At 40.4% G+C, this 21,446-nt stretch overlaps 1 protein-coding gene across 1 annotated transcript in view; it reads left to right on the top strand.

Moving 5' to 3' along the window:
* Positions 1 to 21,446, top strand: part of PLS1 (plastin 1) — a 54,706-nt gene that overhangs the window by 6,182 nt on the left and 27,078 nt on the right. The window contains exons 2-7 of the mRNA XM_081007985.1: positions 12,714 to 12,817; positions 14,224 to 14,387; positions 16,668 to 16,797; positions 17,598 to 17,730; positions 19,516 to 19,597; positions 21,237 to 21,402. Of these exons, the coding sequence (XP_080864111.1) occupies positions 12,748 to 12,817; positions 14,224 to 14,387; positions 16,668 to 16,797; positions 17,598 to 17,730; positions 19,516 to 19,597; positions 21,237 to 21,402 (745 nt within the window). The 5' untranslated portion in view covers positions 12,714 to 12,747. The remainder of the gene's footprint in view (positions 1 to 12,713; positions 12,818 to 14,223; positions 14,388 to 16,667; positions 16,798 to 17,597; positions 17,731 to 19,515; positions 19,598 to 21,236; positions 21,403 to 21,446) is intronic.

Genomic DNA, 21,446 nt, shown 5'->3' with positions numbered 1-21,446 from the left:
ACTCTTCAGGATCCAAGAGGTAGGCTTTAGTACAGCAGAATGATATAAGGGTCAAGCACCACTTAGTCTGGAAAATAGGAAGTGCCAGAGTTCACACTTGTGGTGCAGTAGTTGGGAGTGTTGAGCTAGGACCTGGGAGACCAGAGTTCAAATCCGTAATCAGCCATGAAGCTCGCTGTAGGATCTTGGGCCAGTCACTCACTCTCAGCCTAACTTACTTCACAGGGTTGTGTGAGGATAAAATGAGCAGGAGAACTATGTACACTACCTTGAGCTCCTTGGAGGCAAGGTGGGATATAAATCAATAAATCATAGCCTGGAGGCAAGTGTACCTGAAGTGGAAGCACTGGATTCTATATGTGTACTTGGTTATAACAGATTCTGAGGACTCCCACTAATATCACAGGTTGTTTCAGTGATGCTGCTAAAATAACCTACTGCTGTGTCAAATAACAGTCTGGCTTAGAATGTCCTTTTTGTGTGCTCAGAGTGCCTACACTGTCCCAGTGTGAGCCCCAGTATTGGAAATGGGTTCAGGGCCTGAGTCCTATAGAGTTGCGTTTCAGATTAAAGTGTGGGTACACTGTTAAGTGGTTTTGATAAAGAATTGATAGAGAATTTTCAATACTAGTACAATCTTTTTCTTTGAGGGAGTTCAATTACAGACAAGACTGATAAGCAATTTCTGTAACAAGGCAAGTAATTTTGAGGAGTGGCATTCAACTACTTTTAAGACTGTAGCACAAGCGTGAAAGACTTTTTCAACCGAAAAGAAGCCACAGTACACATTGGAAAGTTTTCAGATGTGCTGACATCAGTACAATTATATATGAACTGCTGAGTAATTCAGTCCTTTAAAAATAAATTCAAATTTTGGCTCGCTGCCCTTTAGCTCACATTATTAGATGTGTTCAATGTGTAATTTCTACTTGAACGTGCAAACCGTTTTGAATTGCTTTTGCACACTCTTTCTTTCCCCTGTCATTAGCATCCTTTCCCTTTATCTCAAGCTTTTTTTCTTTTATCACTGCTTCTGGAATCCTTTAATTTTGCTGCCAAATGTGTTCTTCACCAAAATCACTCTGTTTAGAAATGTTAGCCTGTAATTTTCGTAATAGCTTTACATTTATAGACACGTTTTCTTGCTAGAAGCTTCATGCCCTATTATGAACCACAGATGTTTCCACCCTACCCGTCCCTTTTGTATCTGTTACATCTACTTCCCCACTATGATCCCTCCGTGCACTCCCTATGGCAGTTTCTTGATCACAGCCTGTCAATGCCGCTACTGTTGTTTCCCAAAGTAGGTCAAGAGAGAGAGAGAGAAAGAGAGTAACATGAGGTCCTGCATCCCCAAGAGAGCTGAGTGCACTATTTCTGTGGTTCTCCTTGTCTCTGCTAGCAGGGGATTGCAGAATAGAATTTGAAGACTCATCCTTTTGTGAAGAGAACAGTTGCGCATGTTACAGCAAAGTGTGCAACATTTAGAGATAAGGGAACCAAAGGAGGGAGTGCTGCATTCCCCGAAGGTATTTTATGAATGAATGATCAGAAATGTGTGGACCTTTAAAACAAGTTCCCCTTAATGTGGGAAAAGTTGTTCATGTGTCGTCTCTCTGTAGCTTTTTCATGTAAGGGCCAGTATAACAGCAGACCATTAAGCCCACGATCTAAAAATTTCCAGCTGCACTATCGATGCCCAGCACGTGCAAATACATTTGACATGTGTGATCAGCCCATTCACATGTAGCGTTACCAGATCAGTAATTTATTTATTTATTGCATTTATCTCAGCTTTTCATCCAAGGAGTTCAAGGTGACGTATGTCTTTCTCCCCCTCCTCATTTAATCCCTCCAACTGGGCTGTGGGGTTGGTTAGGCTGAGAGGTAGTGACTGGCCCAAGGACACCCAATGAGCCTCACAGTCAAGTTTGGAGTTTAAACCCAGTCTCCCAGGCCCTAGCCCAACACTCTAACCATTACTCCACAATGGCTCTTGTTGCAGCCCAGTCTAGCGAATGGGCAAGTGAATGTTACAAGTGTTTTTCAGAGTAATGAGTGGTACACAAAATGCTGATAGGGTAAGCGTCCTATCACCAAGTTGCTAAAGTCTAATTAGGGCAAGAAGCAGTTAATACCACAAAGTAAACTGTCAGGCTTAGCTATGTCCAGTTCCCCTCATCTTGGGAGGAACTAGGTAATCAAGGCTTTGTTCTACCCCAGTCTACTTGAGCAGCTCAGTGTGTGAAGAGGTGTAAGTTGGTTGCTCCAGCTTAGCTGCATGGCTCTCACAAGCCATTCTCGTGTTGCTGTACCAATAATTTAGGAACATTCACCACTTTGTAACTAAGCCAGGTTTCACTGGCTGAGCAATTTTCTGAAGCATATGGATCAGATCTTCAAAGAATTTTTAAGTAAACCAATCTTTAATTTACCAAAGTGTGTGTGTTTTTTCCTATGCAAGGGGCAATGGGAAATTTTGGAAGACCTAATAGCGTATATTTCCACACTTTACTTTGCTGCGTATTTTGCCATTTTAAATCTCTGTTGGGGTTTTCTCACCAAAGAGTACTTGTCCCCAACCTGGATCTTGACATCCAGGGAATTCTCCTTTTATAGCAATTTTTCCTTGAACCAACAGATAAATGTACACATTAAAGGGCTTTGAGGATCTCTAATAAAATGCTTTATCCAGCTCTTTTCAAATTTTAAATACTTAACTAAAATCATTCTTCTTTTTGAAGGTGTTATTTATTATTGTTAAGAAAATGACAGAAGTGGAAAGGGTATCCTGATTTAATAATTCTTGCCATGTAGATTACATTCTCTTTCAGACAAATACATCTAGGTAGAACATCAATACTGTGGGCGGAAAGTCTTTCCATGACGGAAAATCCTGTCTTGGTTGTAGTATAGTATCTTAGTCATCTAATCTAATAATCTTTTGAACCATGTAGAGTTGTGCCAGGAATTAGCAGGGTAACAGAAGGCCATATTCCCTGTAATAAATACCGTTGTTAATGTCTTTCAGATATTTCAATAATACAAATTCCTGAAGCTCACTGTGGTAACTAATTAACTTCATTGCACTTGGGAGTAGAAGATTTGTTTCTGAAGCTAGGACCTTTTGTACATTTATGCTGATCACTACATTATTAGCTTCTGGAGTAGCCTTAAAATAGCCGATTAGCCCCCAGTTTCACTGCAGGAGTTCTGGCCTCAGAAGGCTTAGCCCTTACTGAAGTGGTAAACCTGTGTCTGGCTCACTTGCTCCCTTTCTGCAGGTGATGTTGCTGCAAATATAACCTGCAAAGAAGTTCTAGAATTACTACTAATATTATTTATTGCATCTATATTTTTATTTCTTCGAATAAGGAGCCTCCAAGTGGTATGCATGCTTCCACTGCCATTTGTATCTTTGCAGGAACCCTGAGGTCAGTTATGCTGAGATAGTTACTGGCCCCAGGTCACTGATGTGACTGGGTGGAGATTTGAGTCTCCTAGTCTTAGTTTGACACTGTAAGCCAAGGTTTAGAACCACAGGTCAGGGAGGCTGAAAGTAGCACATCAGGCTTCTCTGTCTGGACCTTGGTACTTTCCCCGGGTCACCCCCTTTGCGGTCTGAGTGTTACTGGATTACAACTCCCATCATCCCCAGCCAGCATGGCCAGTGGTCAGGGATGATGGGAGCTGTAGTCAAACAACATCTGGAGACAACCACATTGATTATTCCCACACTACACTTTGAAGCACAAGCTTACAACTTTCTGTCACAGAAACCAAACCAGTTGATGAAAGCTCAGTGGGAGAGGGGTTTGGGAAGGTGACAGTTCGGGTGGGTGACATTTCTGAATATTCCCTGTTTTTAAAAATAATAAACTTGCAATTAGAAAGCCTGCACAGCAAGGAGTGTTTCCACCTCATGGCCAAGTTTGCTTGATTTTTTTTTAAACTTAAAATGAGTTTTTTTCAAAACATGGGGGAATATTCAAAATAATATCCCATACTTGTTGTATTAAAGTCTACTGCTTTCTACAACTCACAAGTCTACTCACAAGCCATAGAATTCTGCCTGGTCATTTTGCTGTGCATGTAGACCAAGCCTTAGCTGAAACAAATGCCCAGAGCAAGCAGTCACCCTGGTCACAGACCTTCTCTCTACTCTAAGATGTATTTTATTTCTATTTAAATTACAGTACATCTGTACATATAAATTAGCACATGCAATCTATGCTCGCTTTTTGTCTTCCTTTTTTAATGATGCATCTTTCTTTTCTTTCTGCGGGAGCGTTGTTTAAGTGGCCATCCTACTTGTTTGCCAGACCAAATGCTTATTCTTCTCATATTTCTCTGGATTGTCGTAGTTAGTCCTGTGGAGGGGCAGATCTCCACTGCTGGAGCTGAAGGATTGTGGGGGAGGAAGCAGGTGTTGGTTTAAGAGAAGTGGGACACTCCTTTTAGGAGCCCACCTGTCTGTTAAAATGATCAGATGATTCCTTAAAGTATCCCACCTCCCAGCTCCTTAGTAGTGGTTTTACTGCTATTCTGTTCTGCTTCTGTGTGTTTTTTGTGGATCAAATTTTCATGGTTGTCTAGCCCCTTTGAAAATTTCAGGTGAAAAAGCAGCCTATATACATATAAATAAAGAAGGCTCTAACTTTTCAGACTGAGAAAACCTAATGTTGCAATTGCAGCTATTTATATCCCACCATCAGGATATAATAACCGCCTAGGGAAAGACATACAATACTATATCTCAGAAGGCTGTCAAGCAAACTCCAGCAACAAAAAAGGAAGTCCTTATAATGGCATTTTTTTAGACAAACTGGCATATATTGGTGCTGCTGCTAGCTCTGCTTGCTGTAGTATTTCAGAGAAAATGTTATCTTAATGCTGCCTGTTCCATAGCATCCAGTTTTTCTATTGTAGTGTTTTCTTACTGAAGCGGAATACAATACAAAGCACATGTGTGCTAAGATCCTTTTCAATCATGCAGGCTAAGCAAACTGTGAAACTGATACTATTGATGAATTTGGGTGACTGTTTTATGTATGAATACTTGAGGCACAATACTTAAGGGGGGAGGAGTGAAGGGGTAGGTAGCTATCGTCAAGTGATCACTTTTCCTTCCACACACATATGTAGTGGCTAAAATATTATAAACTTAATTTTAATCAAAGTTGGATTTACTGAAAATTGATCGTGTAAGTACACATTTGTATGTTCATTTCTCTATGACAGGGGTGGCCAATTCCCAAGAGACTGCAATCTACTCACAGAGTAGTGGCAGTGATCTACCCCTTTTTTGGGGTGCAGGGCAAAAATGTTGAACTTTTTTTAGGGGGCCCAAACTTGTTGAGCTTTGTTGGGGGGCGCCAGTGATCTACCGCAGACATCCAGGGATCTACCTGTAGATCACCATCTACCTGTTGGACATGCCTGCTCTATGACTTGCACCTCAAGTGAGATAACCTGTGTGTAGAAAAAGACCATCAAAGAACAAACACCACAGAGGTTTATTATTGCCTCAAGCACAATGCTATTTTGAGGAGGCAACATACATGCTCAAGTATTGACTTATTAGGGGTTTATATGGATCTGTGAATTAACTGAGTTCCTCTCAATTGGCCAGTGTGGTGTAGTGGTTAAGAGTGGTGGACTCGTAATCTGGTGAACCGGGTTCGCTTCCCCGCTCCTCCACATGCAGCTACTGGGTGACTTTGGGCCAGTCACACTTCTCGGAAGTCTCTCAGCCTCACCTCACAGAGTGTTTGTTGTGGGGGAGGAAGGGAAAGGAGAATGTTAGCCGCTTTGCAACTCCTTAGAGTAGTGACATTTGTACTGAGCCATACAAACAAACACTGCACCAGTAAAAAGATGGAACCAAAATATTAGTGGCAGTGCAAATGTGGGCTGTGTCAAGATGTTTCCCCCGAATTCACAATATGCTTCTGAATACCTGTTGCTGGTGAACACAAGTGTGAGAGTGCTGTTGGACCAAGTTGTGCTTCTGGGCTTCCCATAGGCATTTGGTTGGCCACTGTGAGAACATGATGTTGGAGTAGATGGGCCTTTGGCCTGATCCAGAGGGGCTGCTATTATGTCCTTATGTCCCTTCAAATCTGGATCAGAGATGTTCTCCTGTAACAGTAATCCGGCATCCATTTGCCATAGAACAGTGTTTCCTTATAGTAAAGAAACCCAGTTCAGAACTGTACTGTAAACCAGTAAGTTTTTATTTGGTTTCAATTTTATGAAAGCTAATAAAACTGAAATATTTCCAAAAGTATCCAAATTGAAATGTTTGTATGAAATCGGATATATTGGCCATTTGGACAGAGTATCTCAAACAGGATTTGAGGGTTTTCTTCATGTGCAGAAACTGGTAGGCTTCTGATCCTGGAAGTAGCCTAAAGCCACCACAGCTAGTAGGCATTAATGGTCTTTATTATTAGGGTTGCTGTATTTCAAAAAGTGAAAATCCAGACAGAAAAGAGAAAAGTAGTTAAGCTTTTCTTTCAAAATCACAAAGGATTTGGGCATTTTTTAGTTTGTAATTTTAAGGGAAATTGGCAAAAATAACACTGCTGACATCGGTTGCCATAAGTCTGAATATTCCCAGACATTTAGCCGATTTCTGCCTGGACCCTGCTTTCGGATAAAGTATTCCGGGTATGTCTGGGAAATTCCAGACATATGGCAACCCTTTTTTTTATCCTCCATGATTTTGTTTGCCTTTTTGAAGCTGTCTAATTATATATTGCTTTTGCTGTCTAGCTGTTCCTCTAACTACATAGTTTTTACACAAATATCCAGTGCAGCCCCCATCCCAGTGGATTCAGACCACTGTGCTCCATATCTGAATTGCCCTCCCCCTTGTGAATGGGTGGTAATGTTTGGATGCATATGGATTTGGTATGTATATATGGATATTGTTCTGGCCCTGCCAATTGCTGGTCCCCACCAGCTTACTCATAAGGGTTTGACCTAAAAGAGTTTTTCCACCAATATTCCTTGCTTTCATTAGGGATGGAGGAGAAATCTGACTAAGTTCACACTTAAAGGTGAACTTGCTGAATTCACACTTTGCAAAACAAAGCAGGAACCAAACTGCAGATGAGTTCACACTTCTTCAAATTTTGCAGTGTAGTTCTCTGTGTACAAATATGCACATACTAGGCTAGCATGTGCATATAAATGCATATATTGGTGAAAATAACATACAGAAATGCGTTATTTGGGGGGAAATTGTTTTGCAAAATAGGTGTCTTTTTGGGGAAATGGACTAAAGTGCTGATGAATTTTCACAAGGATTATTATTATTATTTTTTAATACAGTATAGTACAGATGGATGTGGAAATGTGGAGAACTGAACTGAAGGCTGGGAGAGTGAGAAAATGAGATAAAACAAAACTGACACATTCACCCATCCATAGCCTTCGTAACTACTGTTTGTTTGCTGGGTCTGTTCATGTAGGAAGCAGGGCTTTGTAAGAACGAAAAGGAAGGGGGAAGGTTGACCTCCCTTGCCGTCTTGTCCTGTTGCTAAACTCACACAGGTGCTTAACTTTTATACTTCTAGCTAGCCTCCCCCAACTCCGGCAGTCAGGCGAGTTATCCTTTATATCCAAGGGCACTGACTTCTATTTTTAGTTGTGAAAGTAACCTACATCTCATGAAATAGGCATTGCTGACTTTCTTAAAACATAGTGTGAAGGAAACACTCACACACACGCCCCCGACACAGTGAGATTTGGCAGTAATAGTGCAAATCTGTGTTTGAGAATTATATTTTAGATTTCACTAATGAGAGACTAAATAGCATAGTCAGTGGCTCTGTATCTTGATCTGCTGTGCTAATCTTTAGCATTAGCGTGTATGGCCTAGTCCTGCTTTGGCAAGGACTGAACTGATTATACTTGCAGCTTCACTGACTTGTGGAGCCAGTATTTCCAGGAGCTCAAAATCGACAAACTGGACATAATTTTATATAGAATGTGGCTTTCAAATATGGAACTTTCTCAGAATGTAGCACTGGTGAGAGAAGTGTGGTCACATTGCCACAGATATGGAATAATCCAAAACTATGCTTTCTACCTGTTTGAAATATGTTCCTATGAGAAAGCTGTCCTAAATTTTGGCTGCTCATGCCCATTAAAATGTGAGCTAAAAAATCTGGTTGCTGAGCCAGCTTTGCCAATTATAATTGCGTGCTTGAACTGTCTCTAGTTTGTAAGCTTTCTCTCCCCCCCGCCCCTTTTAATAGCGGCTTTATTCTCTCAGAAGTCTTTGTAGGCCACCCAAGATTTTAAGTTTGTTTTTTAAACAGGGAATATTCTTCAAAATTTGTTTTAAGGATTGAGGGTAATAAATAAGTGTTTTCCAGTTGGCTTCTTTTAAGACTCAGATTTAAGGTTGCTGACCTCTCTGGTGTAAGTCAAGAGAGGCTGATGGTGAAAGTTAAGAGCTAGTTTGTGATAACCCATTAAAATGCTGAATGGGCCTGCTCTGGACTGAGTGTTTTATGACTGTGGAAATGGACCTGGGAGTTTAAAGCCAGTGAGTGGTATTCAGCCAAGTTTTACTTACAGGAAGCACAGTTGTAATGGAACTTTCTCACAAGCATGCTTAAAATGTAGCCACTACAGATGATGAGTGTCGTGCAAAGAACAGGATGCAAATCACATTTATTCTTTTGCTTGTCTTGAGTTTTATTTATATGAATAATCGTCTTTTGACAATAACAGTGTAGTATAGATCTTTAAAACATAAGAGATGAATGTGTCTTGTCTTCGTAAACTATGCAAAGTGTTATCAAAGTACTTCCTGCAGAATTAAAGTATCGGATGAGATGGCACAGTTCCTGGTCCTTGTTCTGTGAACAGCTGCAATAAATGAACTACCATAGTTTTCACTCTCTGTTCTCTGAATTCAGGTGAGCATTGCCCATGGCACTAGATGCTGGAAAGGTATTGTTTTCAGCCCACCTGGTTTTTCAGAGATGAATAAATCCCCTTGCACTAATACTAATACTAATCCTCATGTTAGCACAAACAAACTTGCAGATTTGCTCACTTGCATCAGATCCCCAGAAGGATGCCCAGCACTGCAAAATACTCCATTTCCCACCAACTTGCAGTTTTTTCTGTCCCTCTGCATTCACTTTCTCTCTCCCTGCCTGTCCCAATTGCAGTACTTCTGCTTTTCACAAGCAAACTGCAAAACACTTACAGCAAACCCTACTTCTGCAGCTAGGTTTATTGCCCATTCAGGAAACGCCCACAAACTCAAGAATGTTTGTTCAGAAGGTCCAATAAATTCAATAAGATTTACTTCCAAGTGGAAATGCGTAGGATTGCAACTTGTGTTCTCTCCCCCCCTTTCATTTCTTTCTTTTTTAAAATCATACTCCAAGATCGCACCTTGAATCATTTTAGTGTAAGTAGCAAAAGAATGACAGAATAATGGGACAGAAAATTCACAACTCCCCCAAGATGTGATTTCTAGAAAATGTATTTTTAATCCCAATAAGGTCAGAGCATAGTGTTATATGATCATTGCTTAAAAATTGTTACAAATAGCTCTAATATTATTTAGACAAAAAATTATATTTGCTGTTTGGATTGTTACCTGTATAATGCTTACTAACATTTGCACACACTCCCAAAAATAATACTCAGGGAAAAACGAAGGCAAGCTGCTCAGCTGAACAACCCCATATACCTCCTCAATTATTATTATTTTTTTAAATGGGAGGGGCAGGTGGCCTTGGGTACCAAGTGGGGTGTCAGAGGGTGCCTTGCAGCCCACGGGTCCCATGTTGGGCATCCCAGGCCTAGACAAACAGAAAAGTTTTAGTCTGCCAGTTAAAGTTCCTCAAGCTGGGTGCCTAAGGAACAGTTTTGGGAGAACAGTCCAGAATTAGGGGTGCAACCACAAAAAAGCCCTTTCCCCATTCACTACCTGCCTAAAGTTCAGTGTTGGGTCATCTGGAAAAGGGTCTCTAATAACAACTTTAACAATTAAATTACCCTGGTGGTTGTTTTGTTTTGTTTTTCTATAGATAAACTGATTGAGATCATCATCGACGCTATTCACCATTTGTGTTCAGTTTGGTGTCTGCAGTAGACAATGAGCCATGTGCATATTAACATTACTATTTTTGTTTTATTTTGTTTGCATAAAGGGAAGGAAAAGAATAATATTGTTGGGAGGCAACTATTGGTTCATATTATGCAGCTTGCCTGTACTTTCTCCTCCACCCCATTGTGTACATAAAGCATCACTGCCAGTGGTCTGTCCAGTTTTCTCTTGCAATAAAAGCTCCCAAAGCATCCTAGAGCTAATCTTTCTGTTCCATAGCTTTTGGCAGTTAAGGGCCAGGCTAGATGTGATATTATATTAATTGCATAAATTACCATGCTTTAAAAAATGCAAATGGCCAATACAGTAGGATTGGGGCAGTTATATGTGATCCTGCTTTCAGTGGTCCCTGTGAAAGTTTTGGGGCAGTCATGCTGCCTTGTTTTACATCAGCAAATGTCTTTTAACTTCCTGCTGTAACTTTTCATGCCACAAAAGTTCCAGATCTCTGCCCCCCACTCCTGCCTTTGTTGTACAATAGTGCAAGAGTGCCCCTCTTGGTCGCAATAATTCAAAAACATTGAGTAAGCATTGCAGAGTAATTAATAAAGTGGAGTTATATGTGGGAGAGTCGGGAATAAATCTGCTATTTATGACCATTATTTATCAAGGACATGTTGCAGTAGTCACTGACCTTGATTTTACACCAGGGGTGCCCAAACTTTTTAAAAAGAGGGCCAGATTTGATGAAGTGAACCTTGTTGTTGTTGAGCTTTTTTTTTTTACAATTGTACCCCAAAGTTGCTGAGCTTTTCTTAGGATTGTTGACCTTTTTTGGGGATTTTACCCCAGGAAATAAACTGCTACAGGGGCCAGATTAAACCGACCAGCGGGCCGGATTAGGCCCCCAAAACGGACTTCAGACGTGCCTGTTTTACACCATCTGCTGTATTTATTCATCTACCTGGTGAAAGCCTTTCTTGCACTATTTTAAGAGACACAAAAGTGTCATATTAAAAGATATGTTGGGAAATATAGATTGCTTTCTTGTCGTCGGTTTGTAATGAGCTTCACCAGCATATGAAATAGCAGATTGTGCGCTACTTTGCAGTTTAACATACGCATCTTTATCTTGCTCATCGTTCATGATGGAAATTATGTCTGGTACGGTGAAAGTCGATGGAGAAAAACTTTTGTCCCTTCCCTATACACCGTGTATAGTTAAACTGGCATTCACTCCTGCAAGAGGCAGCAATGGCCACCAACCTGGATGGCTTTAAGAGAGAATAAGGAGGATCAGGCTCTCATTGGCTGCTAAGCATGATGGATGTGCTCCACCTCTTCTGTCAGAAGCAGCAAATGAGAGAGCTGTTGTGCCCATGTCCCACTTGTTGTTGACCTCTGAGAGGACAGGACACAGGCCTGATTCAGCAGCCTCTTCTTATGTTCTTTTTGAGGTCAGATTGGCACACGAGTGTGGGTTACCCCACTTTATTCTCATAAGGTAAAGGACCCCTGGACAGTTGAAGTCCAGTCAAAGGCGATTATGGGGTGTGGTGCTCATCTCGCTTTCAGGCCGAGGGAGCCGGCATTTGTCCACAGACAACTTTCCGGGTCATGTGGTCAGCATGCCTAAACTGCTTCTGGTGCAATGGAGCACTGTGATGGAAGCCACAGCGCATGGAAATGCCATTTACCTTCCCGCCACAGTGGTACCTATTTATCTACCTGCACTGGTGTGCTTTCAAACTACTAGGTTGGCAGGAGCTGGGACAGAGCAATGGAAGCTCACTCCATTGCAAGGATTCGAACCGCCGACCTTCTGATCAGCAAACCCAAGAGGTTCAGTGGTCTAGACCACAGCGCCACCCCTTCTCATAGTAACCCTGGGATAGGCTTGGTTGAGTCAGTGAGTAGCCTAAGGTGCGACTGTGAACATTATGGCTATTCACGGGTGTGAGCCCAGGCTCCCAAGCCAAAGTCCAACGTGCTGATCGCTGTGTGGCCCTTTGCCAACTTACTGTTCTGTAACTCAGCTGCAATTTAGTGCTGCTCTTAGGAGTGGTGTAATATATCTTGGATCAGCACAGTTGCTGCATTTTTCAGGAAGCTGCCTTATGTTGAGTCAGACCACTGATCTATCTAGCATATTACTGTCTATACTAACTGGCAGAGGGTCTCTAGGGATTCAGGTAGGGAACATTCCTGGTCCTACCTGGACATGCTGGAGACTGAATCTGGGGCCTTCTGCCTGCAAGGCAGAAGCTGTACCACTGAGCCATGACCCTTCCCTGTTTTTTTGGACTGTCTGTGGGGTCATGGCTATAGGGGCTGTCATGATGAGCTCCTGCACTGCTAAATTGCCACTACACCACTGCGTCTGTCATCATTCAGGAGACATTCATTGGGCCAGCTGTTGTTACTGATAAAGTTGTATCTGCATGGTGAGAACTATGGGAATAAAGCATGTACTGGCCCTGGTTTGGTAGTGGTGTCTAGGAACTCAAAATAGCATAGGTTGGAAATACTAATTGATATAATATTAATTACAGAATACTTTTACTGCACAGTTCCATTGCTCAGTTATCTAAAAGTATACTTTGTTACATGTATTGTTGATTATCCTCAGGAATAAAGAACTGAAAACAACTGGAAATCAAGAGATGGAGAATAACATAACAACCATTTCTCGTGAGGAACTGGAGGAACTAAAAGAAGCATTCAGTAAAATAGGTATGTGTGCAGAGCTTTTGCAGGCCCTTTGAGCTGTCCTGTTCTGGGATGGGCAAACAGATTGCCACTTAAAGAAGCATGCCATAGTCCCCGCCCTGAGTGTTTCATAGGCTGTCTCTGTCCCTTTAGTTTAAAGACATTTGAATGTGCTAGCTACACATGCCAAAGGGGAGGGGAAGAAATATCCTCTCTCTTAAAAAAAGGGGGGGGGGACTGATTTTGAATGCATAACATTGCATTTATTTGAAATATGTCAATTTGGATTAGGTTCTCATTTCTCCAATGGAAGGACAGCTTCCATCAGTGGAAGGGAACCTTCAGATCCAACCCAATTCACTGCTTTTTCTTGCGAATAATAATCTTGATTATATCCAGCTTCACTTCAAAGACCACAGTTCCCATCAATATTTATAATAGAATGTAAACTAATATTTTGAAGCAATTGAAGGTCTATGGATTAATCTTTTTGGATTCCCTTCCTTCCTCACACTGCTTTTCATTTGTAGTTCAAGAGAACTGTACTTTGTGATACTTGCTTATTTTGTAGAGGCCACTGTTAATAAATAACTCTACAGCTAAAGGTTATGATAATTTTGTCACTTGAAAAAAAGAAAAATCAATAGCATGCTTAACTGAGGCTATAAATTGTTGCTCTTCTCCTTCGTACACCTTTAGGGCTCAGCTTTCTGAAATGGTTTCAGAAAGCTTCTGGCTTCTTTAGGTTCCCTTTATCCACAAGGCTTGCAGACAACAAGCATGCTGTGTTCTTTTTTAAAATAGCCTCTGAAAATTTATACTTCAGTGAAAATTGAGCTTTTAGAATTGGAATAAGGCAACATAAGGTACCCAGAAAGAGTATAACATTCATTGCTTTAAAAAACAGTCAGCTGTCCATTGTCAATATAGGAAGGCATAAGTATCTCAAGAGACAGCTAGGCAATCTTCTGGCAGGAGTGAGGAAGCTGACAGCAACTTTAGATTTTTTCCCCATTTTTAGTTGACTGTTGAAAAGGGGCTGCCATTCTCTCTAGTAGGCACTCAGCCACCTGAGTTTGCTGTCAGTCTGGAATGAAAACAGGGTCACCCAAAAATAAGGTAGTGGCTCCTACAAGTTCCAGAAGCCTGAGATCCATTCTATTCACAGCCTTTTTTTTTAAGATTTGATATACAAGTTTTCCAATATACCTGACTTGTACAAAACAGCAGGTTGGGGGGAAAATCATGTATGTTGCGCCCAGGGGAGAGCATTCCACAACCAGGAAGCCATTGCTGAAAAGGCCTGTTCTCATGTTGCCACCTTCTGTAGCTCCCCTTGGGGGAGGCACACAACTAAGGGCCTTGAATGATGAATACGGGCTCTGGGTAGGTTCATGTGATTCCTCAGGTATGATATTTTATCTTTACAGATATTGATAACAGTGGCTATGTCAGTGATTACGAACTTCAGGATCTTTTCAAAGAAGCAAGCCTTCCCTTGCCTGGCTATAAAGTCCGGGAAATTGTAGAAAAAATTATAGCAGTGGCTGATAACAACAAGGATGGCAAAATCAACTTCGAAGAATTTGTATCAGTAAGTGAACCACTTTCTCGGGCTTTGTTGTTTACCCATAGTAAACTAGTTTAGTACTGTTGGTTATAAATGAAGCATGAGGCCATTACTAAACTGTGCTTTTAGAAGCATATTGGGTTACATACTGTAGCTTTGCTTTACACAACACACCTTTATGTACTGTATCAGCACACCAGGAATGTGAGCAGTAAAAGAATGGATTTGCCTGCTACATTAGTTGAGGAATAGCTATAGGGTTCCTGCTTCCATAACATTCACTGGTATTCATAAATGCTCTTGGGTTTGGAAGAAAAAGCTTGTGACCAGACACACTCAGAATAACAATTTAAAGGTTTATAGTTCTGATAATAAATGGAAGATACTTCTTTATCAAATGTATCCGCTAAAATAGACTTTTTTCAGTGAAAGCTCATGCCACAATAAATGTGTTGATCTTCAACCTGATGGAAGAATATTTTACTGCTTTTGCTACAACAAACTGAGCAATCCTATATAAGAAGCATTGCTGGCAGGGTGTGTGTGTATGAGAGAGAGAGAGGGAGGGAGGATGCAATAGCTGCCAAATCTTACATGCACTTAGCTCAGAAGATAAAGAAGAGATCTATTGATGGTTATTAGCCATGATTGCTATGCTCTGCCTCCACAGTTAGCAGCAGGAACTGGAAAGCAGTTACTGGAAACCACAATGCTTTTGCCCATGCTGCCCCGATCTTCCCCATAACTCTATTTCATCCATTTGTTTGGCACACTTTAACCAGCACATCAGATGTGCTGGTAGGGTGTGTATTGGTCTGTTACGTTGGTGGCATATATGGCGTGCAAAGGGCATAGAGGGGCTTCCACCATCTACAGCCCCTCAGGCAGCGTATTTCTAGTATTGGATTACTCCTTAAGGCTGCAGGTTTGTACAGTGGTACCTCGGGTTAAGTACTTAATTCGTTCCGGAGGTCCGTACTTAACCTGAAACTGTTCTTAACCTGAAGCACCACTTTAGCTAATGCTTCCGCTACGCCGCTGGAGCACAATTTCTGTTCTCATCCTGAAGCAAAGTTCTTAACCTGAAGTACTATTTCTGGGTTAGCGGAGTCTGTAACCTAAAGCGTATGTAACCTGAAGCATATGTAACCTGAGGTACCATTGTACACACTTACATAGAAATAAGCTGTTATTGCAGCCTGTGGAACTTAACTCTGAGTAGACATGAATAAGAGTATCACTTGTGTTGCTGCTCTTTTTGTATTAATAAACTACTTGGTTGGTTCTGGATACTAGCCATTTAACAGATGTGTTATAAGAGCCCAGGACTAACACAGAAACATTTATCAACCAGGTAATATTTTCAGACTTCATAAAAGCGGTGCAGAGCATTTTTGTTTTTACAAGGTGACAGCTAACCTGTGCTGTTTTTGTTTTTTAATAGTATTTAAAAGCACTTTGAAAGTAGTGCATTTTAAAGATTAATGATGCAGGAGTGATGTAGCCTATTAAAAGATGGAACTTTTCAAAGTGTCTCATCGGAAGATAGGGAGGGCTTGCATAATTGAACGGGATGATGGGTGAATATACCATATAGACTGCAATTAGCAATCTCCAGTAATGTCTGAAAGGAAAAAGAGCTTAATGGTTACATAGTTGATTGGCTATTATGCAGCTTTAGCTTCTATTATGCAGCTTTAGCTGATAACGATAATGTAAAATTATCCTAAACATATTTGCATCATTTAAAAAAAAATCAAAGTGCTGCTTAAGCATAATCTGAAATAACAGTATCGTTGCATGCACTTTTGAGAGAGAGAGAAGAAATTGGTGTTATATTTTGCACTAGTGATATATTTCCTTATTCTATAGAGTCCCTTCCAGGAAGATGTACACTTGCCCACTTCTATTTCACCCCGCTTAGTTATTTCCTCCCTCTCGTTTCTCTTATTTTCTTCCCTTTTCCTACATTGCTGATTTGACATTACAACTTTATTAAAACATACTGTGGTTGGGTTAAGTGGTTATTTGAACTGGTTGGAAAAGGATTGGAAGGTGGAAGGAGTGTGAGAGAAATTAAGTTCTGTTTGCATTTAAATATGAACTTGCCCAATTAGAAATTTCCAGAGCAATATGCAACTTTATACGCAGTTATCCTTCAAAATTCATAATTCTCTGAATTTTTCAATGCAGTCCCCTAGCCTCTGTACATAGGTAAGCGCTTTCCTCGGGTAGCTCTTGTGCATCATATTTTCTGTTGTTGAGTCTGGCATGTAGAAACTGTTCCTCTCTGTTTTGTTCCAGGTTATTCAGGAACTGAAAAGTAAAGATATTAGCAAATCCTTCCGGAAATCCATAAACAAGAAAAAGGGAATTACTGCAATTGGAGGAACATCACCAATTTCTAGCGAGGGGACCCAACACTCTTATTCAGGTAAATAACCTGTCATTTGTTCAAATAAAAAAATCCTGTAGAAGTAAAGGTAGCATTTATATTGAATAGTAGAAAATGGCTGAAGTGCTGATATTTCAAGGCTGACCTGCTGGATTTTCTCAATAATTCTTACTGCACTCTCTGGAGAATCTGATATGTATGCCAGAGCAAATATTAAAACAAAAATTAAATCACTATATGCTAAAGTTCACTTTTCAGAGTAACATTATAGTTTTATAATTTAAAAGTATTCTCTGGATACACGTATTCCTTGGTGCATAAGGCTATTCGGACCATGATAAATTCTACATCAGGGATAGACAACAAGATGTCCTTTAGATGTTGTTGGGTTCAAGCTGTCATCAGCACCAGCCAAAATGGCCAGCATTCTGTGGTCATTTGACGCTGAATGCATCAATTGAGGTTTTTAAGCTATTTTTTAATGAAATTTGTTAAAATCTACACTTCCAGCATGGGCCATAAGACGCCTTGATTTTCCTGGGCATTTAAGCATTTTCCGCCTGGATGCTCCTTACGAGGGCCGAATACTGCCTATGGCTGGGAAATTCTGGACGTATGGCAACCCTGTGATAGACTGGAGAAGCTGTATATGAGAAATATTACAACTTCCTAACCACTCGTTCAGAAGTGGGACAATCTGCCCAAGAATTGTGCTATAGAATCTCTTTCCTCAAGTCTTGGACTGGATGGACCATTGAGTCCCTTTCAGTTTCAGTTTGTGATTATGTTTTGTAATTGTCCTGGTTTTTAGATTAAGATTTTTCTCTTTCTTTTTCCAGAGGAGGAAAAGGTTGCTTTTGTTAACTGGATAAACAAGGCTCTTCACGATGACCCAGACTGTAAGCACCTTCTCCCTATGGATCCAACAGATGATAGCCTTTTTAAGTCACTTGCTGATGGCATCCTCCTTTGGTATGTTTAGCATTACGTTGGGTTTAAAAAAAAAAAAGATCACAAAAAACCAAGCTGACTGGTGAGTTTTCATGTTGAAACGCATGAAGCATGATCCAGTTAAGCATGATGAGAACTCGCTGATTTTCAGTGAGACAGCTAAGTGCATTCTTATTTCTCTCGATGAAATGAATAGGAATTAAAGCCTGTGTTGCCTTCATTTTGAAGCTTCTGCACTGCCCCACATACTCCTTAATAGAATATAAAAGGTGGGAGCTGCAGCAAAATGTTACAGGCTAAAAAGAATGCCCCTGTTTAGGGTTGCAATCACCTGTTTCCTCCAGGCAGGGCACCTAATGCTTCCCTTTCTCCCAATTTATCACTCCCTCCCTGTCCCCCAGACAACAGACAGTGCATTCTGTGGTCCTTATTGGACTGTGTTTTGTTTTTGTTTTGCTTCCTCGTGCTTTCTTCCTTCTTATTATTCATTTTTGTATTTCTACAAGCCTCGGGGTTCCCCTGAACATGCTATTATACCCTTCTGGTTTCTTAGAAGGCTTGTTTTTTTGTTATATAGCTGTTGGCACTCACTGCATGAGTGGTGGTTTCATAAACAAGAAGAGGCAATTATAAATAATTGCTGTTAGCTGGTATCAGTCTCTTTTGTATCTACATATAAATGACAGTGGCCTTGTTCGTATGTAGCAGTAAGTCATGACCAAGAAAGAAAGAAACCATGAAGTGGTTGACTTAGGGCTAATTGTATTGTAACTTATAGACTATTGTAGGTAAGCAGTGTATAGCTTTTTCAAATAAATAAGCTTGCATTCATGGTTTATTTCTCTCCTATCATGAGCAGTGAGTCAGCCATGCATTTTGTTCACATAATGTTTACAAAAAATATAATATGCAAACACTCCGTGGTGATGTGTTCCATAGTGTCTGCTGGTCTCACTTTTTCCATTGAGACAATCAGGTAGATTGCATTTATTCAGCAAAAAAAGCTCAAATTGCAAGCTGATGTTTCATGCATTGGTTTCTTAGTACTGTTTTGTGTTTTTGCTTTTGCTTTTGCTGGCACGTTCAGTTTTGTTAACCTACATTTTTCAATGATTGAGTGAATGTATTTATAATGACTTGATTGTTGCTTTTTATTTGTAAGCCACTTTGATCTGCTCCTTTGTAAAGGGGGAAAGCAGGTTATAATTATTAGAAACAACAATATAAATATATTTTACTAATTGAAGAAATGCAAGCCTTCTTTTCTAGCAATAATATACATGTGTGTGTATATATATATATATATATATATATATATATATATATGAAGCTGGAGGAGCATCAAACATGCAGTTCCCCAACCTGCAGTCTGAATTGGCATGGGCTACAAAGAATTGTAATACCACATGTCATTTCTGCACAATTTAAGTGGCTTTGAGGTTGCTTCAAGTGTGTGAAGGAGGAACCCCCACAGCCTGATATTTCACCCCATCTGTAGCTTGCCTTGTTCTATACTAAAAAGTGATTGCTGTTATGTGGCAGCCTTTCTGTCCTAGGTTTCAAAGAAGTCAGGTGAAAGTATTGTAAAGTATCAGAGTATGTTAGTCATTAATTGATTCTACAGTTCCCAGTAGTAGATTTTATGCTATTGATGTTATGCTATAGATGGAGAAATAATCACCCAGTTTGGTATGCCAAAATCCCTTTTAATTGTTGAAGTAGCTGAAGGCTAAAATTGTCCTTTACATGAGACTGATAAAAAAAATTCAGAAAGTTGTGATTAAATATTTCCCTTTTCTTCCCTAGCAAAATGATTAACTTATCCCAACCAGATACAATTGATGAAAGAGCTATTAATAAGAAGAAGCTTACTCCATTCACTATATCTGTGAGTACAGCACAACCCTAACCTAAGTATTTCAAATCTACCTCAGAAGGACTGCTTGAAAGTACTTTGCAAAATAAAAAATGAGAACAGTGCATTATTGTGGTACAGTGGAACCTCGGTTATTGAACATAATCCATTCCGGAAGATGGTTCGACTTCTGAAACATTTAACAACTGAGGCGTGGCTTCCCATTGGTTGCAAGAGCTTCTTGCACTCAGCGGAAGCCACGTCACACGTTCAAGTTCCGGAAAACGTTCAAAAACGGAACCAAAACGTTCGACAACTGAGGCGTTTGGGAAATTAGGTTCCACTGTAGTTTAAATTTCCAGTTCTTTTATTTTCATCTGTTGTTGTAGCCCTATAACTACCACTTCCCGAAAACTAAGATATTCAAACCTCTGATTATAGATAGCTTCTCAGAACATTTCTACATTTTTTGTTGTTGCAAAGCCATTGTGAATTTGTGCCACGTGGTATGACCCTGTATTGCTCCAATAAACAGTTTTGTTACATGGATACTACATTTACAGAGCAAAGCATGTCTAATTTTTATATTGCTATAGAAATAATTTGGAAACCCTAGAGTACATGTTCTCTGGGGTCTTCTGACAATGGCTCTTTTAATGACTAACAAGGTAAAAGTAGCAATAACAGATCGTGCCTATGCTCCATCTGGTTTAGTGATCAGGATAGGCGTTTCAGAAGATAATACTGGAATAGTTATTCAGATACCATTGATTTCCATCATTTAAGTTACCTTAATGACGTTCTAAAAGGCTTAATGACTTTCTAAAAAGCCTTTCTAAAAAGCTAAAAAGCAGAGACATCACCTTGCCAACAAAGGTCCGTGTAGTTAAAGCTGTGGTTTTCCCAGTAGTGATGTATGGAAGTGAGAGTTGGACCATAAAGAAGGCTGATCGCCGAAGAATTGATGCTTTTGAATTATGGTGCTGGAGGAGACTCTTGAGAGTCCCATGGACTGCTAGAAGATCAAACCTATCCATTCTTAAGGAAATCAGCCCTGAGTGCTCACTGGAAGGACAGATCCTGAAGCTGAGACTCCAATACTTTGGCCACCTCATGAGAAGAAAAGACTCCCTGGAAAAGACCCTGATGTTGGGAAAGATTGAGGGCACAAGGAGAAGGGGACGACAGAGGACGAGATGGTTGGACAGTGTTCTCGAAGCTACCAGCATGAGTTTGACCAAACTGCGGGAGGCAGTGGAAGACAGGAGTGCCTGGCGTGCTCTGGTCCATGGGGTCACGAAGAGTTGGACAGGACTAAACGACTAAACAACAACAACAACAAATGACTTTCTGAAAAACTCATACAAATCTTTGCTAGAAGCCCCATCCGCGTCAGTGCAAAGTAGAACTAAGTCACGTTCCCATCAGCACAAGGATTTCTGCTTGGACAATGGGAACTTCCCTGGGCACCCCCTAAATCTGATCTAGGGGTTCCCCCAATCCTCCAGAGCAGATTTGAGATGTGTGCAAGCATAAATACTTGCATGGATGGGACATGTTACTTTGATACCACCCATCCTTTGTTTTTCCTCATTACCATTTTATTATACTTGTATGTTTTGCATTTGTAGTTATTGTCAACGTCAAAATGCATTTTTATTTTTCCTTTTAGGAAAACCTAGATCTTGCACTAAATTCTGCATCAGCTATTGGCTGTACAGTAGTCAATATTGGATCACAAGATCTAAAAGACGGGAAGCCACATTTGGTATTAGGACTGTTGTGGCAAATCATTAAAGTTGGGCTTTTTGCTGATATAGAAATCTCCAGAAATGAAGGTAATAATATATAATGTCTGAAATACATGATAAAGCATGCATTT

The sequence above is a fragment of the Podarcis pityusensis genome (genome assembly GCF_964106645.2).
Source record: "Podarcis pityusensis genome assembly, chromosome: 5".
Lineage (NCBI taxonomy): Eukaryota > Metazoa > Chordata > Lepidosauria > Squamata > Lacertidae > Podarcis > Podarcis pityusensis.
Note: the sequence above shows the minus strand (reverse complement) of the source record. Positions and strands in the feature narration are given on the sequence as shown.